Raw genomic sequence first — 22,788 nt, 5'->3', positions numbered from 1 at the left:
ACTTCTAGGCCAGCCTGAGCTACATAATAAGACTCTGTCTTGAAGACAAACAAACAACAAAACAATAACAACAGCCGATGGGGGCTGGAGAGGCGGCTCAGCTGGTAAGAGCACTTGCTGTTCCTCCAGAGGCTCCAATTCAGCTCCCAGCACCCATTTCAAGTGACACATAACTGCCTAGAACTCTTACCTGAGGGGGAATCTGATCACCTCTTCCAGCCTCTGTGGGTGTTGGTGCGTGCACGTGCACATGTGTGTACACACACACACGCACACACACACACACACACACACACACACACACACACACACACACACACACACACACGTTAGAAGAAGGTCAGGGTATGGTGTCCTACACCCTCAATCCCAGCAATCAGGAGGCAGAGGTAGGTGGATGAATCTCTTGAGTTCCAGGCCAACCTAGTTTACACAGTGAGTTCCAGGACAGCCAGGGCTACATAGTGAGACCCTGTCTCACAAATAAAGAACAATTTAAAATTCTTAAAACAAACCTCATATTCTAAAATATTTTCCCTTTCCTATTTATTGGGAATCGGCATGCATACATATGTGTGGACTTGGGCTGGAGAGATGGCTCAGTGGTTAAGAGCACCGACTGCTCTTCCAGAGGTCCTGAGTTCAATTCCCAGCAACCACATGGTGGCTCACAACCATCTGTAAAGAGATCCGATGCCCTCTTCTGGTGTATCTGAAGACAGCTACAGCGTACTCACATACATAGAATAAATACATAAATAAATAAATCTTTAAAAAAAAAAAAGACAGCAAACACAGAATGCCCAATATTAAAAAAAAAAAATATGTGTGGACTTAAGTGTCAGGGCATGCGTGTGGAAGTCAGAGAGCGACATTTGGGACTCGGTCTTGTACTTTGATGATGTGGGGTCCACTGAACTTCTCACTGGTCCAAACCCACATCCTCTCATAACCAGAGGGACATAAGCTGGTGGGTGTCACACCCGGGCACAGCATTGCTCAGAGTTTCGCCAGACAGCCATGTTGGTAGTGTTGGGTCCGGTTTGTATTGAGTCCCTTCTCAAGGCTGTATGCTTTGCAGAATTTGGTATCTTGCACTTTTACTTACAGTGTTGTTTGATTCTTAAAAAAAAAAAAAAAGTTTGTTGTTGTTGTTGTTGTTGTTGTTGTTTTTGTTTTTTTAAATGAGCATATCAGCTTCTCAGAGTCCTGGCCAGCACTGCTGTCTACCTGGGCGAGATGGTTCTTGTGTGTCACCCCTGCTTTCTCCCCCTGGGATCTCCGCTAGAGGGACCCTCACTCCCTTCTACAGCAATGACACTCGTCCACGCACATCGTGGCCTCTCAGCCCTAGCAGCAGCCTCCCTTAGGAGTCCCAGCTGCACACTCCCACCTTTACCTTGGACCTTCTAGACAGCACCGAGTGGCCTGCTGAGGCCGGGTCTTCTCTCCACAGATCCTGATGGCCAGCTGTACAGTGTGGAGCCTGTCCAAGATGAAGAGCCTCCTGCCTGTGCTGATGAGTTTGACGACTTTGTCACCTATGAGGCAAGTGCTCTCCTCACATGGGCCCCTCTTCTCCCTCCTCTGTGTGGCAGCTGCTGCTCCCTGAACTGCCACAGCTGCCTTCGCAGAGCACTGTGCCCTCTGCACATGGTGGGTGGGCTCTGGGGGATCTGGGCGGTGGCAGAGACCACCAACTATTCCCACTGGCCTGGTGGGCTCAAGTTCTACATGTTCAAGTCATCCCGCGGGCCTGCTGTGGAATAAAGGTTGTGGGCCGTTAGGTTCTGTGGTGTCCTTGCTGTGTAGTGAAAGTTCCCCTGGTGAACTTTACAGTAATTGTCTGTGTTTGGGAACCTTGACTAACCTGCCTTCTGCCCTGTGTCCTTCACTGTCTACTTCCAGGGAAAACCAGGGTTCTGCTGTGTGATGTGTCCTGCAACTGTGGGTTCCTTGTCTCCTAATTGGGGACAAAGTCACCGCCAAAGAAGGCAGACTACTGTAACTGCCTAGCAGAATGGAGAGAGCCGAGTCTGGGGTCATGTGGCTGACCTACAGGGCTTTCTTTACAAAATACATGGAGGTGGTGTCCTGGTGCTCAAGGTGGCTTAGAGACCTTGGGCTCTTGGGTCCAGGAGTTCCCGGCAGGCCTGGCAATGCAGTAAGACCAATCTTGAAAACATGGAATTACAACCTGAGCCCTGGGTGTGCTGGTAGATGTGGCACCTGCCAGCTTTCAAATGCCTGAGTGCTCCAGGCTGGTGAGATCTAGGGCTCTTGTAGCAAGTTCTCAGAACCTTGTCCGTTGGTCACACAAGGGGCTGGACCCTGTAATGTCTAAGTAGCTTCCTTTTGAGGACTGATGAGGGTTTTTTTTTAGTCCTAATCCTAGTTTCTCTTTTAAAGGCTTATTTTTAATTCTGTGAGTCTATGTGTGCATATGTGCATATGAGTGTGGGTGCTGTGGAGGCCGGAGGCTTCTGCTCCCCTGGAGCTGGAAGTACAGGCAGTTGTGAACCATGCTGTGTGGGTGCTGAGAGTCGACACTGGCTTGTGTGGAAGAGCAGTAAGCACCCTTAACCACTGAGCCGTCTCTCTCAGCAATCGACTTCTATTTTAGATGCAAGAAACATTTCTAAGTTTTTTTTTTTGAAGGCTTGAGTTCTAAGCACATGGATCAAGTCCTGCAGAAGATATTCATGTGATGTCAGATATCACATGATGCCTTACCATAGCGTTCCCATCAGTGCAGCAGGGCACGGCTGATACTTCCTTGCTAACCAACATTTATGGTGTGCATGTGGAGCCGTGTCTCTGGGACAGAGTCACACAGTATAGTTTCCCACTCAGGAAGTCCCCTGTGCTCTGCCATGCCCACAGGCCCCCGGCTGCCCCTGGAGTTTCAGAGCTGTCTTTCTGCTTTTGCTGAGTTTCTCGGAGCTCCACTCTTGGGATGCCCCTCAGAGCTGCTCTTCTCAGTGGTGCGCATGTTTCTTTAGTGACTTGCTTTTCAGGTTTGCAGGTGCAGTTTCTAGAAATAGATATGCTCTGAACTTTCAAAGAGATTGGTCTTTAAAACGAAACAGCTAGGCATAGTGATACAGCTGCCTTCTAGTGCTTGGGAGGTAGAGACAGGAGGATCAGAAATTCAGACAGTCTTTGCCTACATCTTGAGATGTATAGACCAGCCTGGACTATAATGTAATACCATATCTTTAACAGAAAACGTCACCAGACATGGTGGCTCGTTCTTTTTCCCAGCACTTGGGAGGCAAGAGTCAAGCAGATCTATACAATTTTGAAGGCAGTGAGTTCCAGACAGCCAGAGCTACATATTAAGACCCTGTCTCAACAAACAACAAACAGACAAGCAAAAGGAATCAAAAAGATGTTAGTTTGTTTGTTTTCTGACACATAGCCCCCACTGTCCTTGAACTTGCTGTGTAGACCAGAGTGGCCCTGAACTCACAGAGATCCCGCCCACCTTTGCTCCCCAAGTACTGAGATCCTGGCTTCCGACCTTTTTTTTTTTTTTAGTTTTTCTGAGACAGGATTTCTCTGACTGATTGGAGCCCTGACTGTCTTGGAATCCAGAAATGTAGACCAGGGTGGCCTCAAATTCAGAAATCTGCCTGTCTCTGCCTTCCAAGTGCTGGAACTAATGCCACCACCGCCTGGCTCCGGCACTTTTTTTTTTTTTTTTTTTTGGTTCTTTTTTTCGGAGCTGGGGACCGAACTCAGGGCCTTACACTTCCTAGGCAAGCGCTCTGCCACTGAGCTAAATCCCCAACCCCAGATCCAGCATTTTTTAAAGTAGAGAACCTATGTATCAAATCCAGATTGGCTTTGGATCTTCACTGGTACTTAGAGAGGATCAGCATTTTACTGTTTGACTGGAAATAGTTCCTGTTAAGTCTGTGATCCGGGTAGGCGTTGGTGGGCTTGAGTGCATGCAGGCTTTAAGCCTGTGACTTAGGTAGACATTAGTGTGCTGGAGCGCATGCAGGCAGGAGTACTCCAGTCATTACTTGGACCCTCTGCTAGGGCCTCCTGTAGGTGGCCTGGGTCCTAGTACCTAGTCCTGGGGACCACTTGGCCTTTTACTTTGAAACAGGAGAATGTTGCTGATAGTCCCAAGGGAGGTGGGCAAGGCTTGGGGAGCTAGGTTTGTAGGAGTGATCATGAGAAGAAAGCTGAGCTGGCAGGGGGAGGATAGGCCGTAGTGGGTAGAACCCACTTATCAGGATTGCTGGAAGGGCAGTGGGGAAGTCACCCAGAGAACAGGCAGGACCAGAATGATAAGGGTGTTCCAGAACTGTCCTGCCTGTGCTTTCTGTGTGCCTCCCTCCTCTCCCACTACTGGGAGCTGGAAAAGAGACCACGTTAATGAGATGATGTGAATGTGGCTTTGTCCGAACTGTTATCAGGAAGGTTAAAGTGTACAACAAAGTTGCCGTGTTTTGTGCCCTGCCTATTTGTTAAGACCAGCAAGGACTCTTCCTGGACTTTGCCTCTCCCCACCTGGCCAGCAGCAGCAGGCTCAATAGAGCGTGTCTGGGAGCAGGTTAAACTTTCTCTGAGGTGGCGATGTTCCTTCGGATGGGCACATAGATTTTACAGGAACACCAGCGTGGCTGACAAACAGGAAGGTGACAGTCAGTGAGGAGATGCCAGTGACTTGGTGAGCAGGAGCGCGTGATGAGGAGATCGTCTCCAGCAACACACCCTTCCCAGAGCCTGCCCTCAGAAACAGGCCTGTGAAGGAGCTTGGCCATCACCCGAGGGTAAGAAGAGATCTGAGAATGCGCTGTGCCTGAATTCTGTTTCTGGGAACAGAAAGGCTTGTGGAAGGAGGAACCATAGCTTGGACTCTGGGAACTGTGGGGCAGGTCAGCCATACTTAGCAGCCTGAAAAGATCGCATCTGTCTCTTGTGATGTGGATGATCTGGTCACTAGTGGATGTAGGACATATCGGCAGGGTTTTTAAGGCACCTTGACTTTAATGTGAGTTCATCTTTACTTTAGTGATAATTTAGAAGTTGATAATACGGAGTTGTTAGCTTCTGGGCAGAGCCAGGTCCTAAGTGGCTAGTAGATTTAGCCCAGTGATGATGCTGTGTGCTGGGTTTGTAATGTGTGTTATGAGCTGCAGTGGTGGGGTCTCGGGAAAACAGATTTCCTATTTAGCTCACTTGCACCTGTACAGGGCCCCTGGCACAGTAGCAGCTGGCAGAAGACCTGAGTCTCAGGACCTGGCACAGGGCAGGATTGAGCTGGGCACCTGTCCTCACAGTGCCCCAGTCTCTGGTTCTTATCTTTGGGACTGGTTTACCTCTAGTAGACTATTAGTGAGCAATCTGGGGCTTCATGTTTGTGGCCTACATCCCACAGAGGAAGGAGCCTGAGTACTGTTTTGCAGTGCTTGGTGATGGGATCTCCTGACCTTTGCTACTTTGAAGTAAGTAAAAGTACACATGCAGCCATGTCCCCCTCTTTGTGACTGGGCTTCTTCAGTTACTCCCCAGCAGTGCAGAAGGGACTACTACTTTAGAAATGAGTTGGGTTGGGGATTTAGCTCAGTGGGTTGGGGTTTAGCTCAGTGGTAGAGCGCTTGCCTAGGAAGCGCAAGGCCCTGGGTTTGGTCCCCAGCTCCGAAAAAAAGAAAAAGGAAAAAAAAAAAAAAAAAAGCTAAAAAGAAATGAGTTGAGAGTTTGTCGTACAGCCTCCAGGATCTGTGGGACAGACGGAGATGCCAACATTTGCCTCTTTGCTCTTGTGTTGTTGGTAGAGTTAACTCTGTCCTGAGAACTGCCTAAACTCCAAGGACGGTGCTGTCCTTGGTCTGCTTCCAGGGACACCACCCTCAGCATCACAAGAACTCCATGAAATGAGTAGGCTCTATCCCTTAGCTTTTCCCAGAAGGAAAGGTGGTAACTGCTCTGAGAACTTGTTACACTTGTTATTACAAGTGTCCGAGCTATGGGGGAAACCTAGGGTGTACATGGCCGGGGGAGCAGTGAAGACCTAGTGTATGTACCTAGTAGGTTGGCTTTTAAAAAAAAAATTACTACATCTTCTAGGCAGTGGTGTCGAACCTTTAATTCCAGCACTCGGGAGACAGAGGATCTCCATGGGTTTGAGGCCAGCCAGATCTATAGAGTGAGTTCTGGGACAGCTGAGACTACATAGAGAAACCCAGTCTGGAACCACCACCTCAGAAAATTACTACATCAATAGAGGGGCAGAGTACACATTCTACAGCACAGTTGTGGAGGTCACAGCTTCGCAGAGGCCTTTCTCTTCTTCCACCATTTGGGTCCTGGGGATCACACTCCAGTAAGCAGTCTTGGTTGATGGGAAGTGCTTTAGGGGATGGACCATCTGGGGTTTTGCTTTGTTTTGAGACAGTGCCTTACTCTGTAGTCCTGTCTGCCCCTGGAGCTCAGAGACCTGCCCGTCTGCCTCTCCGGTGTGGGATTAAAAGCCATCTTGTTGGCCCTGGGTTTTTTGTTGTTATTTTTTTGTTTTTGGAGACAATGTTTCTTTGTATAGCTGTGGCTATCCTAAAACTCACTATGTAGACCAGGCTGACCTGGAACTCAGAGATCCTCCTGCCTCTGCCTCCTGAGTGCTGGGATTAATGCCTGTTGACATTTTATTTTTAGTTGATTTCATACAGTATTTTCTGATTCTGGTTTCTCCTTCCCTGTCTCCGTCCAGATTCTCTGCACCTCCCTACCCACCCAGCTTCATGCTGTCTTTTTCTCTCTCTTGTTCTAGAAAAACAAATTAAAAAATAAAAATATGACAAAGCCCAAGAAACACACACACACACACACACACACACACACACACACACACACACCTTAAAAACACAAAATCAAAAACTATAATATACAAGCAAAAGACCAGTAAGATAAAACATGTATAAACAAAAACTATATGAGACAAGAAATGAAATCTACAAAAAACCCCACCATGGGTTGGCTTTTTAAAAAGCTGCCTCAAATAGGGGTGGTCATGCACACCTTTAATCCCAGCATAGAGGAAGCAAGCAGATCTCTGAGAGTTCGAGGCCAGCCTGTCAACAGAGTGAGTTCCAGGACAGCCAGGGCTACATAGAAAAACCCTGTCTCAGAAAACAAAACAAACACAGAAGTAGCTGCCTCAAGCTGGAGCAGTGGCTCAGCGGTTAGGAGCGCTTGTTGCTGTTCCAGAAGTCTGGGCTCAATTCCCAACACTCATGTGGGGAATTATAACCACCCACAAACCCAGCTCTGGGTGAACCAACAAGCATACATGTGGGCTGGAGGGATGGCTCAGCAGTTAAGAACACTGAGTGCTCTTCCAGAGGTCCTGAGTTCAATTCCCAGCAACCACATGGTGGCTCACAACCATCTGTAATGAGATCTGATGCCCTCTTCTGGTGTGTCTGAAGACAGCTACAGTGTACTTCTATATAATAAATGAATAAATCTTAAAAAAACAAAAAAAAAACAAGCATACATGTTATACACATACATACGTGAAGCCAAAACATTTACACACAAAAGACAAAAGTGTGAGTCTAAAATTTTAAAAAGCTGCCTCAGGGTTCACATTCTACTATAGGCAAAAACCTACTCTGAGGCTAGTGCTGGGGCCTTGTCCAGCTCAAACGTTGGATCTCATGGGTTTTGCATGCTCCTGTACTGTAAGATCTACAGCTTGGTGCTGGGCAGGGTCTCTTATGAGGCCATGCTTGTGGACCAGGGGTAGCAGTCTACAATATTCTTGTATAAGTTTTTGTTTACTACTAAAGAACCATGCCTAGTCTTTAGTTAGTTAGTTGTTTGTTAGTTAGTTAGTTAGTTAGTTAGTTTTAGTGCCTGGGTAAGTGACTAAGGGCCTCCCCTCATGGGCCATCAGGAGCCTATACTAGGTCTTGTGTCCAGTTTGCCCACCATCTCCTGTCGATGCCAGACCACTGACAGGTGTTGGTGCCAGCCTGCTGTTCCAGCCCCTCTCAACTGACTTCTGCAGGATGGAGCTCTGGCCTGCCTCATACAGGAGAGAGTGGCGTAGGTTCATGGACAAAACAGAACTAGCCTGTAGAGGTCACTTTCTTGTGAACACAGTGTCTCACTATATCACATTGGCAGCATAAAGCTAATTATGTAGCCCAGGCTGGACTTGGACTCAGAGAGACTGCCTGTCTATCTTCTGCGTGCTGGGAGTAAACGTGTGTACCATCATTGACTGGCTTCTTTTAGATTTTAGTATGGCTGCTTTCTTTCTACACATTACTTAATACTGATAGATTTGTATCCTTTGGAGTCATACCATCTCTGCAGTCTTGTTTCTTTCCTCGCTGGGAGAAGGAATGATGAAGATGACCCCTATATCCACTGGGATCCTTATGATGAATATTTATAGCTCCATTTGTGGTTGAAGCTCCAGATTTGAGTCATGTGTCTGAGGTCACATGCTGTTAGTGGTGGTCAAGATTAGAGCTGGCTTCTGAGAAGTCAGCCTAGAGGTCCAGGTCTTCCGGGAGGTTTGCAGGCTCAGGTGGACGCTGTTGGCCTCACACTTCTTGGAACACTAGACCTCGGGACAAAGGGCATCTTCTTCCTGCTAGAACTGCAAGTTTTCTGAAATCCTGTTTACAATTTGTTAACCTCAGAATCTTCTGAATATGAAATGTCAGACTTGTCCTAACTGGCGACTTTATTGTATTTAAAATTATAGGTAGAAACCGTCTTTCCTCCCTCTTTACTTTTACGCTCATTGGTATTATTTAAATTCTGCCTGCCTGTTATAAGCTGGGCCCTGTGCTGAGTTCTGTGTCTGAAAGGGGAAAACAGAGATAGTTTGGGAAAACAGATATCAAACTATAAAAGTTGGCTGGAATACTGATTAATAAGCATTAGAAGTTAGATCTTGATTTCACATTTCAAAGCCTGGCTGGACATGGTGGCTCACGCCTTTAATCCCACATTTGTGAGGCAGAGGCAAGTGGATTTCTGGGTTGTAGGACAGCCTGGTCTACAGAGCAAGTTCTAGGTCAGCCAGGGCAAGACAGAGAAACCCATCTCAAAACAAAATAAATACAAAGACGAACCAAAAACAGCAGTCGTCTAAACATGGGAAATAGGCGTTGTTGGTGATATTTTAATTTGATCTTTATCAGGGTTTGTTTGTTTCTATATTTGGGGTTTTGAGGGTTTCTCTGTGTAGCCTTGGCTGTTCTGGAACTCTAAACCAGGTTGGATTATGTAGATCCGCCTGCCTTTGCCTCCTCAGCGCTGGGATTAAAGGCATGCACCACCACCACCCAGCACATTTAGTAATTGTATATGTGTTTATGGCGGGGGTGTGCCACAGTGTGTGTGGGTTGGGAACTCTGTGGGAGTCAGGTGTCCTTCTCCCATGTGCATCTTGGGGATTGAACTCAGACCATCAGGCTTGGTGGCTGGTTCCTTTCCTCACTGAGCCATCCATCCTGCCAGCTGGTGCAGGATTAATTTTAAATGGCATAACCTTGCACTGTTGTTAGTTCCTTGACTAAAGTAACACGCCAGAAGCCACAAAACAAGTGGTCCTCCTGGGAACATCTGTGACTCTGGGATGTTTTGTATTTTTAGATGTGATTATTCAGCTGATTGCAGAATGACTCCACTGCTGGTTTCTGAGACAAGACTTTTCTATTAAGCCCAGGCTGGCCTTGAACTCATGGTTATCGTTTGCATGCCAGGAGTACAGTTTGCCCACCTATGTATAGTTTTGTCTTTTTTTTTTTTTTTTTTTTTAAATAAGAGGCGGAGGGTACAGCTAAATGGCAGAACACACAGAGCATCTGAGGCCCGGTTTAGTCTATGTGCTAAAGATGCACACACATGCACGCCCACCACGCACGCACGCACACCCCAAGTCTGATTTATAAGCTAGTGTTGATGTTGAGGGATATGGTTGTTAATTTTGCTGGTATCATATCCTCTCTGCAATGTGGCCTCCGTAGCTGCCCAGGCTAACTGTCGGTTTTCTCTCCTAGGCCAACGAGGTGACGGACAGTGCATACATGGGGTCAGAGAGCACCTATAGTGAGTGTGAGACCTTCACAGATGAGGACACCAGCACCCTGGTGCACCCTGAGCTACAGCCTGAAGGGGACGCGGACAGTGCTGGTGGCTCAGGGGTGCCCTCAGAGTGCCTGGACACCATGGAGGAGCCTGACCATGGTGCATTGCTGCTACTCCCAGGCAGGTCTGTACTCATGCTCTGTGTGTGGATGTGTGTGCGTGTCCTATGGAGTCCCCATTCTGTGCCGTCTGAGCCGTATGTAGCATCCTGCTGTCTCTGGAGCTGCACTTGTGTGGTTTCCACCCAGCGGACATCAACTTGTGAGATAGACACTTCTCCTGCTGGGACTCTCCTGGCTTTAATGTCTTAATGACTGACTGTAGAGACAGAGAAGTTATAAGAGATAAATAAACCTTAACTTAGTCTAATGACATTTGTAAGTACAGTTTTGTTTTGTTTTTTAAATAGGATCTTGAATATCCTAAGCTGGCCTTGAACTTGCTATGTGTTCAACGGTGATTCTGTGTTTCTGATCTCTTTTGAGGAATGAAATTATAGCTGTGCACCACCAGGACCAGTTTTACACAGTATTGGGGATCACATTCAAGTCTTTGTGTATACTACACAAGCACTTAAAAATCTTTTTTATTATCTGAAAGTGTGTGTGTGTGTGTGTGTGTGTGTGTGTGTGTGCGTCCGTCCGTCCGTCCCATACATGTGCATGAGTGCTCGCCAGTATGTGCATGTGAGTACAGGTGCTTACAAAGACCAGAAACATAGGATCCCCTGCAACCAGAGTTGTAGACATTGTGAGCTGCTGTGTGGGCCCTCTAGAATTGCAGTCAATACTCTGAGCCATCTCTCCATCCCCAGAAGCTAATACTCATATTCAAAGCACTCTTAACAACTCAGCTATGTCCTCAACCCATTAGCACAATTAGAATATTATCACTGTTACTACTAGTACTGTTATTATTAGTTTTTTGAGACAGGGTTTCTCTGTGGAGGCCTAGCTGTCCTGGAACTTGCTGTGAACATCAGGCTGGCCTTGAACTCAGAGATCTGCCTGCATCTCCCTCCCGAGTGCTGGGATTAAATAATCACTACCACATGACAAAATCATTTGTTTAAACAGGGTCTCACTATGTGTCTCTGGCTGCCCCAAAACTCATTATGTAGACTGACTTTGGACTCACAGAGATCTGCTTGCCTCTGCCTGCCAAATACTGGGATGGAAGGAATGCGCCACCGTGCCTGGTTCATTACCACAGTCTCCAGGTCTGAGCGGAGGACATAGTATTCACGTATCTTTGTGACACTCTACATCAGTCACATATGGACAGAATAAATAGTAAATAAAAATGTCATTTAAAACTTAAAATTTGGGGGCTGGAGAGATGGCTCAGAGGTTAAGAGCACTGACTACTCTTCCAGAGGTCCTGAGTTCAATTCCCAGCAACCACATGGTGGCTCACAACCATCTGTAATGGGATCTGATGCCCTCTTCTGGTGTGTCTGAAGACAGCGAGAGCGTACTCATATATAATAAATAAATCTTGAAAAAAAAACTTAAAAATTGAGACAGGTATGGTGGTATACATGTTTAATTCCAGCACTTGGGGTGTAGAGACAGGTCTATCTTCGTGAGTTTGAGGCCAGCCTGGGTTACATCTTGAGTTGCAGGCCAGCCAAGAGCTACATAGTGAGACCTTGTCTCAAAACAACAATAATAACAACAAACACTTTAAAAGTTTGACTGATTCATGTGCACAAGTCCTAGGTTCTAACCCTGACACTACCAAAAAAGTTACTGAAAAACTTAATTGTTTATCTGTGAAATTTTTTGTTTCATATTTGTTGTTGTTTGTTTTGTTTTTTGAGAGAAGATTTCTCTGTGTTTGTGTAGCCCCGGCTGTCCTGGAACGCTCTAGACTAGGCTGGCCTCGAACTCACAGAGATCTACCTGCCTTTGTCTCCCAAGTGCTGGTATCAAAGGCTTACACCACCATCACCCATCTATTTTTTTAGACCTTAGTAGATCCATGAAGAGATTACACAGGTAAGAGCAGCTGTGACAGCATGTGATCTACTGTTTTACTGACGTGGTGTCCAGCTGCTAAGACTGGACACGTATGTGAGTTTCATGGGTGTCAAACTAAAAGCCACAACCCTGTTGGAGCACTGTGGCCCGAGCCAGAAGGCATAGGCCCTTCTGACTCTACTGACAGCGCTTAGCGTGGTTTGTCGCCTTACTGTCTTCCTTGTCCCAGGTGAGCAGCAGCCCCTATGAATGAAGTTCCATACCTGTTACTAAATGGTTTAAGTAGCAGCTCACTCCTTGGAAGTGGATCTCACCTGTTTCTGCTTCTGTTCTGTTTTAGCAGTGTGGCTTCTGTGTTGATGGGGCTCAGGCTTGTGGCTTGGCCAAAGAGTATGCATCCCATCAGGTGTCTGTGGCTGTGACTCAGAATCGCTTCTGTCTGTCTTTTGTAGATCCCACCCCCACAGCCAAGCTGTCGTCATGGTGATTGGCAGTGAAGAACATTTTGAAGATTATGGTGAGGGCAGTGAGGCAGAGTTGTCCCCGGAGACGCTCTGTAACGGGGAGCTGGACTGCGAAGACCCTGCTTTTCTTACTCCCAGGTGACACCTTGCACTGTTCATGATCCACTCCCTCTCAATACCTAGTAATGGGGAAACTTCTCCTTTGGGTCCTGTGCTGGTCAGGAAGCTTGCTTTGTCTAATGCTGTGTAGCTAAAACCACACAGAGAAGTTCTGAGTCTGTCCCAGAGGGAAGGCTAGCTGAGACCCTCTTGTTTGTCACTGATCACTCTGTAGCCTGTGGCTGTCTTTGAGGGACACTGTAGAATCATCAGCCAGGCTCTGCCACATGCTAACACCACCCAAATTTTCTGAAAAGTTCTAGCTTTAAGTAAACCAAGTTCTGATACCTAGTAGGCAAGATGAAGATGCTCACTTTCTCTTAAGTTGTGCCTCAGGACATTGACATATACGCTCACTAGACCCTGCCTGGTTTGTCTGAAGACCCAGCGAGTCCCTCTTGAGCATTCCATCTGAGGGAACCACTGCCTTTCAGTGGGGTCTGGGCCTGACTTGGCCGCTCTTCCATATTGCCAGCATCTCCTGTTTGCCTTCACGTTCCTGAATCTTCACTGTTTTTGTGTCTGCTTCAGCTCGGTTACCACAGCAGCACATATTGTAGCACCAGTGCTGGGAGGGCTCTCTGTCAGCTGCACCTTGGCCCTCCTGCTCATACGCCACCTCAGAAGTGCGCTGGCTGTGAAGCAGCTCTCAGAGTGCTTCCTGGGTGCTCAGTCCTCCTGCAGGGAGTCCCAGGGGCTTTGAGTTGGAAGTAGTGGGCTTACTCCAGAGTTTGGCATTTCTGCATCCATGTGGCAGGCCCTCTGTCTGTGAAGTTTGCCCCATCTCCTACCTGGTGTTTTCAATCTAAATTGTAATTTCCATGCTACATTTTATGTATTCCTTTCTATCATTCTTTAAATCGAGTTTCCAGAATAGCTTCATAGTCTGTGGGTCCTACCGTAGGAATGAGGGTAGGAATGCCCACTTGACCTCAGTGCCCTGAATAGATGCATCATGACCGTGCACTACAAGCTTGTTGAATTGGAATCATGGGAGTTCAGCCAGCATCCCCCAGAAGGTTGACAGAATCCCAAGTTAGCCCAGTTCTCAAAAGCATGAGTCTGCCAGTGCACCATTTGTTTGTTTGCTTGAGACAGTAATATCATCTCAAAATAACAACAAAAACCCAGCAAATAAACTCCCCTCAAGACACACTTGTATGTCACATTCAGGTGACTTCCACAGGGGAGGAGGCTGTGGATACATTTACTTCCTGTTAAGTGGAGTTTTGTGCTTTAGCTCTCATTGCCTGGTTTTGTGCACTGCCCAGCAGTAGGGATGTGTACAGTTGGTGGGTGTCCAGGCTCCTCAGGGTGATATGAGGACAGCTCATGATCGTCCCAAAAGCACAGACAGCCCCTTGGACAGTTCATTTTCTCCCTTGCTTCTGACTTGTGCCTTTCACACCTCTTCCCTCATGCCTGGCAAAGATAACCTAACTGGGCCTCCTCTCTCCTGACTGGTCCTCTGTCTTTCTAGCTCCAACCCTCTTGCCTCAAAGCTGTGCACCGTCCTCACTGACGAGGCCTTTGAGTTTTACTGTAGCCAGTGCCACAAACAGATCAACCGCCTTGAAGATCTTTCTGCCCGCCTGACTGACCTTGAGATGAATAGGTAACATGTAGGACCTAGTCCTACCCTGTGCTGACAGGAGACTCCCACTGCAGTGTTTCATTCCTGGGTGTAGTCCAAGGTGCCCCTGCTCTGGTCACCTCTTCTAGCAAGGCACTCAGACAGTGGGACTCTTCCTGCAGCCCAGCCATCCCTGCATGCCTTGATGTGTATGTATAGCTTGCTGTGTATGTCCCTTCACCATTATGCATGTGGCAACCTTCCTGGCTGCTGTCCCCGTAAGAGGAAACAGTCTAACATGCAAAAGAGGATAATCCAGCGTTTTACCAAAATGAGTCACAGGAACCAGAGCTGGGGAATTTAAAGATGGGTTTTTAAAATCAAATTTATTGCTGGGCGGTGGTGGCATACATTTTTAATCCAGCAGAGGCAGGCAGATTTCTGAGTCTACAGAGTGAGTTCCAGAACAGCCAGGGCTACACAGAGAAACCCTTGTTTTGAAAAAACAGAACACAATTCGTGAGTAGTTCTTTTTCTAGAATGCTAGTTTAGTCATGCTCACTTGTGCTCTGGAGGCCTGGTGTTCTGTTGGGTAGATGTACATTGAAAGTCAGAGGGACTTAGCATTGCTACTTTGCTCTGATCCTCATACCTGCTGCTCCTCGGCCTGGTCTCCTGTGCATTTCTCCTCTCTGCCCCACTGTCTCTGTGACAGGTTCCAGCAGAACCAGCATTCTAGCCAGGTTCCCCTCGCTGGCTCCTTGCAACTTCACAAACTCAGGAAACATCTTTGGGTTCTTAGTTTACCTCAACATTCACCAGATGTCGTTGGCTCAGTGTGAAGAGGGACATGTCCCTGGCTAGGGGACTTTTAGAAGAAGGGTCTGGAGAAGAGAAGGGCTGCATGTGAAGCTACCAATAGCATCTGCTGCTAAGTACAGGTGGCAAGTGACCACACAGGCTCTGGTTGGACACCGCTGTTATGGCAGAAAGGCAGACCATCCCGGGAGTGGAGCATGCTTGGTGGTCTATTAGAGGCTGCCCCTTGTCTGCCCCACCATTGTAGGGCTTTAGCCAGACTGGATCTACACCTCTGCCCTGTTCCAGCTCCCATCATGGTACCTGTGACATGTTAGCTTTTTTCCTGTGTTCTGGGCAGCATCACAAAGCTAGAGGCCTTTAGCCATTTGGAAAGATCAGAGGGAACCTTGTGCGGTCCTGGTCCCAATGCCAGTAGTATTATTTGAGGGCATGTTTTGACAAGACTTGAAAAAGAAAGTCTGGTCTCTGGTGATTCCAGAAACCCTTCCATTTCTCAGTGTAGAGCACACAGGCTTGCCCCTGCCATGTGTTCAGTGCTATGAGGAGCCCGCTGTCTTCTTCTGAGGCTGAACCAGCCTACCATTGATGAGTGGGTTTGAGTTACAGATATGTTGTGAGAGAAGATACGTGTGTTGTCTGAGTCACTGAAGATTTTTTCAGTGCTGAAAACCTGTCTCAAAGATGGTGATAATCATACCAGTTAGGCCTTGTGGGGCAGGTTCAGACTAGTATTGGCTCAGTATGACTAGGGGACTTCTCACGGGTAAAGGCTCTGTACATGTAGAGTGACTTTAATGTTAGATAGGACACAGCTAAGACTAGTACCCAAATACTTTTTTTTTTTTTTTTTTTTTTTTTTTTTTTTTTTTTTTTTGAGCTGGAGACCAAACCCAGGGCCTTGCGCTTGCTAGGTAAGTGCTCTACCACTAAGCTAAATCCCCAACCCCCCAAATACTTTTGAAAGGCCGAATTGTGTCTCCTGGCCTTCATGGATTGCCTCAGGATACACTTCATGAACTTACCACCTAGCAGGAAGGGGCCACATAGCACTCCTGTAGCTGCTGTGTTCTTCAGGTACCGGGGGCATCGTTCAAAACGATCCATTTTATAGAATCAAGCAGTCTGTCTGATTGACTCAGAGGTATATTTTGAAAATTGTGAACTGTTGCGGGCTTTGCTGGTCCAGAGGCTGATAGTTTCACAGAACAATCTGTTCTAATTGTTCACGGAGTGTCCATGATTGTAAGGTAAAAGCAGATTTGTACAGTGCTAGTCAAGAGTCCAGTCAGGAGAGGGAGCCAAACAGTAGCTGCTCAGGGACCGAGTCGTGAGGGTAGGTGCACAAGTTGCCTACCAGTGCAGTGACAAGAATTATAAGGAGCAGGAATAGCGAGCAGCACCCAAGGGGTCCAAATCCCACTAGCCACCCCTTCAGCTGTCTGCAGCTCTGTCAAAGTGGCACGGCTGAGCCATCTGTAGGCACCGTGCTGTCATTGTCTCTTCAGTGACCTCTGTTGGCAGAATACAGCATCACAAATGAAAATGTATCCCAGCTGTGTAGGTCCCAGAGCCACCACAAAGGATGATTGTGAAGCCAGCTGAATTGATAAAGGGGTGACTTGAGCAGTATGCACCTCTCCAGGTAGACCGCCTGCCTGGCCCCTGAAAGAGGTGGTTCTTGTGCCTGAACACACACCCACGGCTTCAGAAGGGAGGCTGTGCTCTGATTGGCTCACAGTCAGAAGAGGCATGTTTAGCCTGTTCTTGCTGCTGTAGGTGGCCCCTGTTATTGCTCTGGGATTGCCAGGAAGAGTTTCTAAACCCCACCCTATAGATATTTGCAGTGTGAAGTTTCAGGACCCAAGTCAAAATGATTACACACTCTCCTATCATAGGAGGACCTGTGTGATAGCCAGTCAATCGGAATAATGGCTTCAGAAGCATTGACATGACAGTGGCTGGTGATGTGGGCCCAGGTGTAGTCAGCTGTAGTCTCGGCATTAGGCTTGGTTTCTTTTGAGGGCTTAGGGGCTAGGACTTAGTGAGACCCTTTACCAAAGGTGCGGTGCATGTCCCCTGCCATGCAGAGTGGGTATTCTGTGCATGCAGCTTGCCGGGGGCAAGGGGCTGCATGCCTGTGCCTGCTATCTCCCCAGCCCAAGCTTCCTGCTTCCTCCTGTCCTTCGGTCTGTTCCCTGACACTATTTTCCTGTTTGTTTGGTTTTTTGCACAGCCCAGCCAAGCGGCTCTCCAGCAGGAAGGTGGCAAGGTAGGCAGAGCCTCGATCATTTGCTGAAAATCTTGTGAAATATACTCGTAGTCATAGTCTCTGAACAACAGTTTAGAAAATACTCTTTTCTAGGTTTGGTTTTGTCTTTTAATTCAAACTTTCAAGTTACATTTCATGGTTCGGGATAGAAAGCGATTAAGGGGAGTGGTTGTAGAAAGGATTTCTAGGGCTGCGGGTTTGGATCTGGACCTGGGGCTCATAGCAGCTCCTCCTGTTCTCTGCCCTTACACACTCCCTGTGAAGGCTGGACTGGGCAGCAGGCTCCCTGTGTCTGCTACAGGAGGCAGCCTCTTAGAGCTGGCTCTGTGGCCGCCTGCCCAGCCTGTGGTCTTGCCAGCCCAGTGGCTCACACGGAGAGGAGAGAGGGTGGGGAATAGGACTTGCTAGCGCCTTGGTTTTTGTTTTTGTGGGGAAGGAGGTTGTTCTGGTGTTTTTGTGGGAGTTTTGTTTTGTTTTGTTTGCTTTTTGGGACAGGGTTTCTCTGTGTAGTTCTGGCTGTCCTGGAACTCACTCTGTAGACCAGGCTGGCCTCAAACTCAAGAGATCCACTTGCCTCTGCCTCCCAAGTACTCGGATTAAAGGTGTGCACCACCACCTTGCCGCTGGCTCTTGCCAGAGTCTCCTTTTGTTTTGGGGTTGGCTGCTGTCATTTCCTGCTGTAGAAGGTGAGCTGTGCTTCTGCCGGATAATTGGCTCCTGGACAGTCCTCACAGACGTCCTTGTTCAGCGTCTCAGACTCTGACACCCTTCTCAAGGCGAGGCCCAGGTAGCACATGGTTCCTTCTAAGACAAGTTGCTGCTGCTGCTGAGTCCATGGTCACCCCTGTGCTGATCTGTTGTCTTCAGTCCGTCCAGTCTCCACTGGCCAGCCTTCTCGTGCATGCCATGGGGAGCATTCCTTCTGTGTCTACAGGAAATCTCCTGGTTTCACACCAGGGTCCTGGTGTGTCTCCCCACCCCTTGTGAATTTGTTTTAGACATTGAGTTATGCAGCTCCCTGCCCCAGCCTTTCTTCTTTTTGTTTTGTGTCTTCCTGTGGCTTCCTGAGAAGGGAGGCCCTGGAGGTAAAGCATGAGACCTTGAGTGGGAGCGTTCTTCGGTTGATTTGGGTTAAGATTATGGTTTTTCTTAGATTTTTCTGGAGTCATTAGTCATAGCCTTTAATAACTCGAGTTGCTACTAAGTCTAACAACTCGTTTGTTTATGGCTTTTCTCTCTCTGGAAACTTTTAAGATGTTGTCTTTGCTTCAGAAGACCAGAATTCTAGTTGTTTTGTTGCTACAGGCCTGTAATCACAGCTCCTTGGGAGGTTGAGGCAGGAGATTTGACTTAGCGATTTCAAACTTTTACAAAAATTCTGGGACCATAGCTCAGTGATAACGTGCATGCCTAACGCATGTGGGCCTTAGGTCCATCCCCCAAATCATTCAAAACAAAGAAAAAGGAAAGGAAACAAAAAGATGATAAATTTCATGAGTCTTGTTGCAAGACCTCTTTCTCTTTAATTATGAGGAGCAAAGCGAAGATGAACCTATTGACCTGGATGCTCCGTTGGCCACTGCATTTCCGGTAGAATTGTCTTGCTGTGCCTTCATACCCCTCATCCGGGAGCAGTGCCTCCTGGCAGCTTGGAGAGACAGGCAGTATCTACACCTGACCTCCTCTGGTCATTACCTCTTGAAGAAGGACTGTGCTGTAGTAATGCCACAGCCACCCGGCTGTCCTTACAGTTAGGCAAGGAATGGCTGGTCACCCTGCTCGCATTGTCCTGAGCAAACTGCCTGGAAGAACTGCCACATGAGCTCGGCCTCCCATGCTAAGTTGCTAGGGCCAGGGCAGCTGTTTGATTTTTCTCTAGACACAGTGCCCAACAGCACGAAGAGTCTGCACTCACACAGTCTGAGGAGGGTGGCAGTGAAGTCCGGTCCTTTGAAATAGTCCCAGAGTTTAGATTTCTTGTCAGATGGATTCGTATTTATTACAACGAAACTTGACCTCCACGTTCATAGTTAATTTGTGAATAAGAACTACACCCTGCAGTGTACCTGCAGAATGCCAAAGCATAGATGCAGATTTTATAAGCCATTGTGCCCTTAATTCTGCCTCAGAATTCTCAGGAAGCACAGATGGCTGCCATGTAATTCATTTGCAGACTGCCTAGCCCTTTATGTATTGTGGCTAAGATGGGTGTTTTGCAGTGTGCAGCTCTGGCTCTGACCTGTCTCTTCCCCCCTGTCCCTGTCTGTGGAAGTGGATGAGGACCTCTCCTTGGCATTTGACAGAGCTGGCCCAGTGGGGTTCACAGCAGAGATTTATTTTTACCTCTTTGGGCAAAATGCAGGAGTCCCAGAGCCTCATGCCCGTCTCCTAGGGGCTCTTGAGTGGAAGTTGGTGAAGGAAGAATCGTTCTTCTTGTTGGGGATTAAATAAGCCACACTCCTATGCCCGACAACCTCAGCTTCAGCGAGAGGGCCACATGCTGGGTACATGGGGCAGCCTGTTCATGGATCCTGAGATAGGCCCAGGCCTTGGCCCTTGCCCAGAGTGTCCTCTAGGGTCTAGGGTGGGCAGTTCCTTGTCCTGGGTGTGGCATCACCATGAGGGCAAGGTCCTGTTCAAGAGCAGTGACTGACTGAGAACTTACTGTTGGTCGGCACCTTTAAGGCTCTGAGAACACACCAGAGCAGACTCTGGAAGTAAGCGAGTCTCCCGGGGTGCTGCATGGGTTATAATTTCAGAGCACAGGAGCTTGCTTCCTTTCCTGGTAAAACATTCATGAGGGAAAAAGGAAATGTACAAGCTCAGTCAGTGAGAAAGGAAACAGCCTCATTCACTGATAAGGCCAAACAGCCACAGCTGAATCCTCAGTCTGCCGCCTCCTTCCCTAAGCTGTCTGTAAAGTACCCTGTTGAAACCTCACTACAACCCCTTACTTGCTTGCAGACTTCACCCCGTTTCATAAGAGTAGGCTCGTTGAGGGGTTGGGGATTTAGCTCAGTGGTAGAGCGCTTGCCTAGGAAGTGCAAGGCCCTGGGTTCGATCCCCAGCTCCGAAAAAAAGAACCAAAAAAAAAAAAGAGTAGGCTCGTTGAGCTTGATTGCTTCATCAGGTCACACAGATCTGAGTGTGAGGCTGTCAGGGTTAGAGCCTGGCCTCAAGTGTGGGACAAACTGAGCATACAGCCTTGCCACTACTTCTATACAAACGCCCCGAAGGGTCTGTGAGTTGCTGCTAAATTAGCCTTTCCAGCTAAACAAGTCAGTCTGAACCACAAGCAAGTGTCCATTTGCTGAATCTCTGCCCAGGCACCTGCACCTGAGGAGTGGCCCCTGCCAAGAGCATCACAAGGGGTCATGAGACTGCCGGGCTGGTGTCTGGACCCAGCTAGTCAGCATTCTTGTCCACTGGCATTGGTGCCCTAGAGGACTGTGTACTTGGTTCTTACCTAGTTCAACTAAACCAAGCTCTACCTGTGGCCCACAGTATGATCTGAGTGACTTGTGAGGTTCACAGCACCCTCAGGACCCTTAACTGTCAGTTCCACAGAGAACACACTAGAAACCCAGTGTTAAGAATGTATGTAGAAACTGGGTATGATGGTGCAAACATTTAATCCCAGCAGAGGCAGGTAGAGCTCTGAATTTGAAGTCAGCATGGTCTACACGTTGAGTTCCAAACTAGCCAGCCAATATCTATGAGGCAAGATGTGTCTCAGAACAGAAAGAAACAAAATATTTGTAAAGCTGGCAGAATGGTCCACCGCAGTCATAGGGCTGAAGCAGGAAGACTATAAGTTAAGTTAAAAGCAAAAAAGGCCCTCATCTGAAAAGAAAAAAAAAATTCACACATGTAGGTATACTGTACAGGACCAAGCTCCTGAACTAATGTTTGATGGACCTCTTGTGGATTTGATATTGTTTCATACCATGGTGAGGAATGATGTGTTTTATTGCACTCTGGTCCAAAGTACCCTGTTGGTCCCCTCAGCTGGCAGGGTTGTGCTGTCAGGCTCCAAAGGGTGCAGGGAGGACTCAGGCTACAGAAGGCAATCTGCTTGTTCCCAGCCTCTTGGTAAAGGCGCCTGGCCCAGGGACACCCCTTAGTGGTTGGGAGAACACTGTCCCCCAGGAGGTGTGAGGTCGTGTGCTCCCTGATGCTGGCCTCTTCCTTTCAGAGAGACTTGGAAGTACTCTTGCATGAAGAGCCCGTTGTTTGTTTTTTCCCATTCTTCCCTCTGCTATTGGTTCTTTTCTGTAGGTATCTGCACCAGTCGGGGACTCTGACTATGGAGGCCCTGGAGGACCCTCCCCCAGAGCCTGTGGAATGCCCAGAGGAGGACATTGCTGACAAGGTAGGTGCTACATGCTGAGAGCTAAGAAGAGGTGAAAGGCAGTGTCACCAGAATGTGAAAGGGGCTGAGGGCCTGTCTGTCCCCATGTGCTCTGTCAGGTGGTGGGTGGTGCTTGGCAGCACCTGGTCTCACCCCCACACCCGGTTGAATATTGTTGGGACAGCTCAGTCGAAGTGGCAGTGGTGTCATCTAGCTAATTAGGTCCTCTGTTCAGCCCTGATTCCCTCAAATGCTTATGTTATAAAAGGGGCATTTCCTAGGATTTGAGCAGAGCAAGCCATGAATAGAACTAAACCATAGCCATAATATTTTATTATATTTTCTTATTGTGTGGATATGTGTGAGGTTACAATAATGCACACACATGTGGGGCAGTCAGAGGAGAACAAGAGTGAACCGTCTCTCCAGACTGCCATTAATGACTGTGCTAGATTGGCCCTGGAAATATGAGTCATGTTAGGGAGCACCAAGGACAGATGCTGACTACAGAGCTTTCCTTGGGGCTTTTAGTTTCAGAGGGTAGAGTCCATGATCATCACAGCCGGGAGCATGGCAGCAGGCAGGCTGGCATGGCACTGGAGCAGCAACTGAGAGCTCACATCTTTTTTTTTTTTTTTTCTTTTTTTCGGAGCTGGGGACCGAACCCAGGACCTTGCGCTTGCTAGGCAAGCGCTCTACCACTGAGCTAAATCTCCAACCCCGAGAGCTCACATCTTAAGAGACAATCAGGAGGCAGAGTGAGCTAACTAGGAATGATGGGGAAGTGGTCCAGTGACACATTTCCTCCAACAAGACCACACTTTCTCTTCCGTCCCAAACACTTCCTTTAGCTCAGGACTGACCATTCAAACATACAGGCCTATGGGGGCCATTCTCATTTCAGCCACTGCGTTTCCCTCCTTAGCCCCAGAGTTTTGCGGCCATCTCATAATACATACCATATGTAGTACATCCTCAAATGTCCAGGACCTCTCACGGCCTCAGCATAGTTTAAAAGTCCTAAATCTCTGAGTGTCAAGGTA

General features: G+C 47.9%; 1 protein-coding gene across 3 annotated transcripts in view; it reads left to right on the top strand.

Moving 5' to 3' along the window:
- The window catches only part of Rab11fip3 (RAB11 family interacting protein 3), an 81,435-nt gene that overhangs the window by 46,072 nt on the left and 12,575 nt on the right, over positions 1–22,788 (top strand). The window contains exons 3-8 of one of the 3 annotated variants that reach the window (XM_032914407.1): positions 1,457–1,548; positions 10,038–10,249; positions 12,560–12,709; positions 14,211–14,345; positions 17,359–17,394; positions 21,673–21,766. In XM_032914407.1, coding sequence (XP_032770298.1) covers positions 1,457–1,548; positions 10,038–10,249; positions 12,560–12,709; positions 14,211–14,345; positions 17,359–17,394; positions 21,673–21,766 — 719 coding nt within the window. The remainder of the gene's footprint in view (positions 1–1,456; positions 1,549–10,037; positions 10,250–12,559; positions 12,710–14,210; positions 14,346–17,358; positions 17,395–21,672; positions 21,767–22,788) is intronic. The other 2 variants (XM_032914408.1, XM_032914409.1) reach the window with 2 other exon arrangements.

The sequence above is a fragment of the Rattus rattus genome, chromosome 9, assembly GCF_011064425.1.
Source record: "Rattus rattus isolate New Zealand chromosome 9, Rrattus_CSIRO_v1, whole genome shotgun sequence".
Classification (NCBI taxonomy): Eukaryota; Metazoa; Chordata; class Mammalia; order Rodentia; family Muridae; genus Rattus; species Rattus rattus.
Note: the sequence above shows the minus strand (reverse complement) of the source record. Positions and strands in the feature narration are given on the sequence as shown.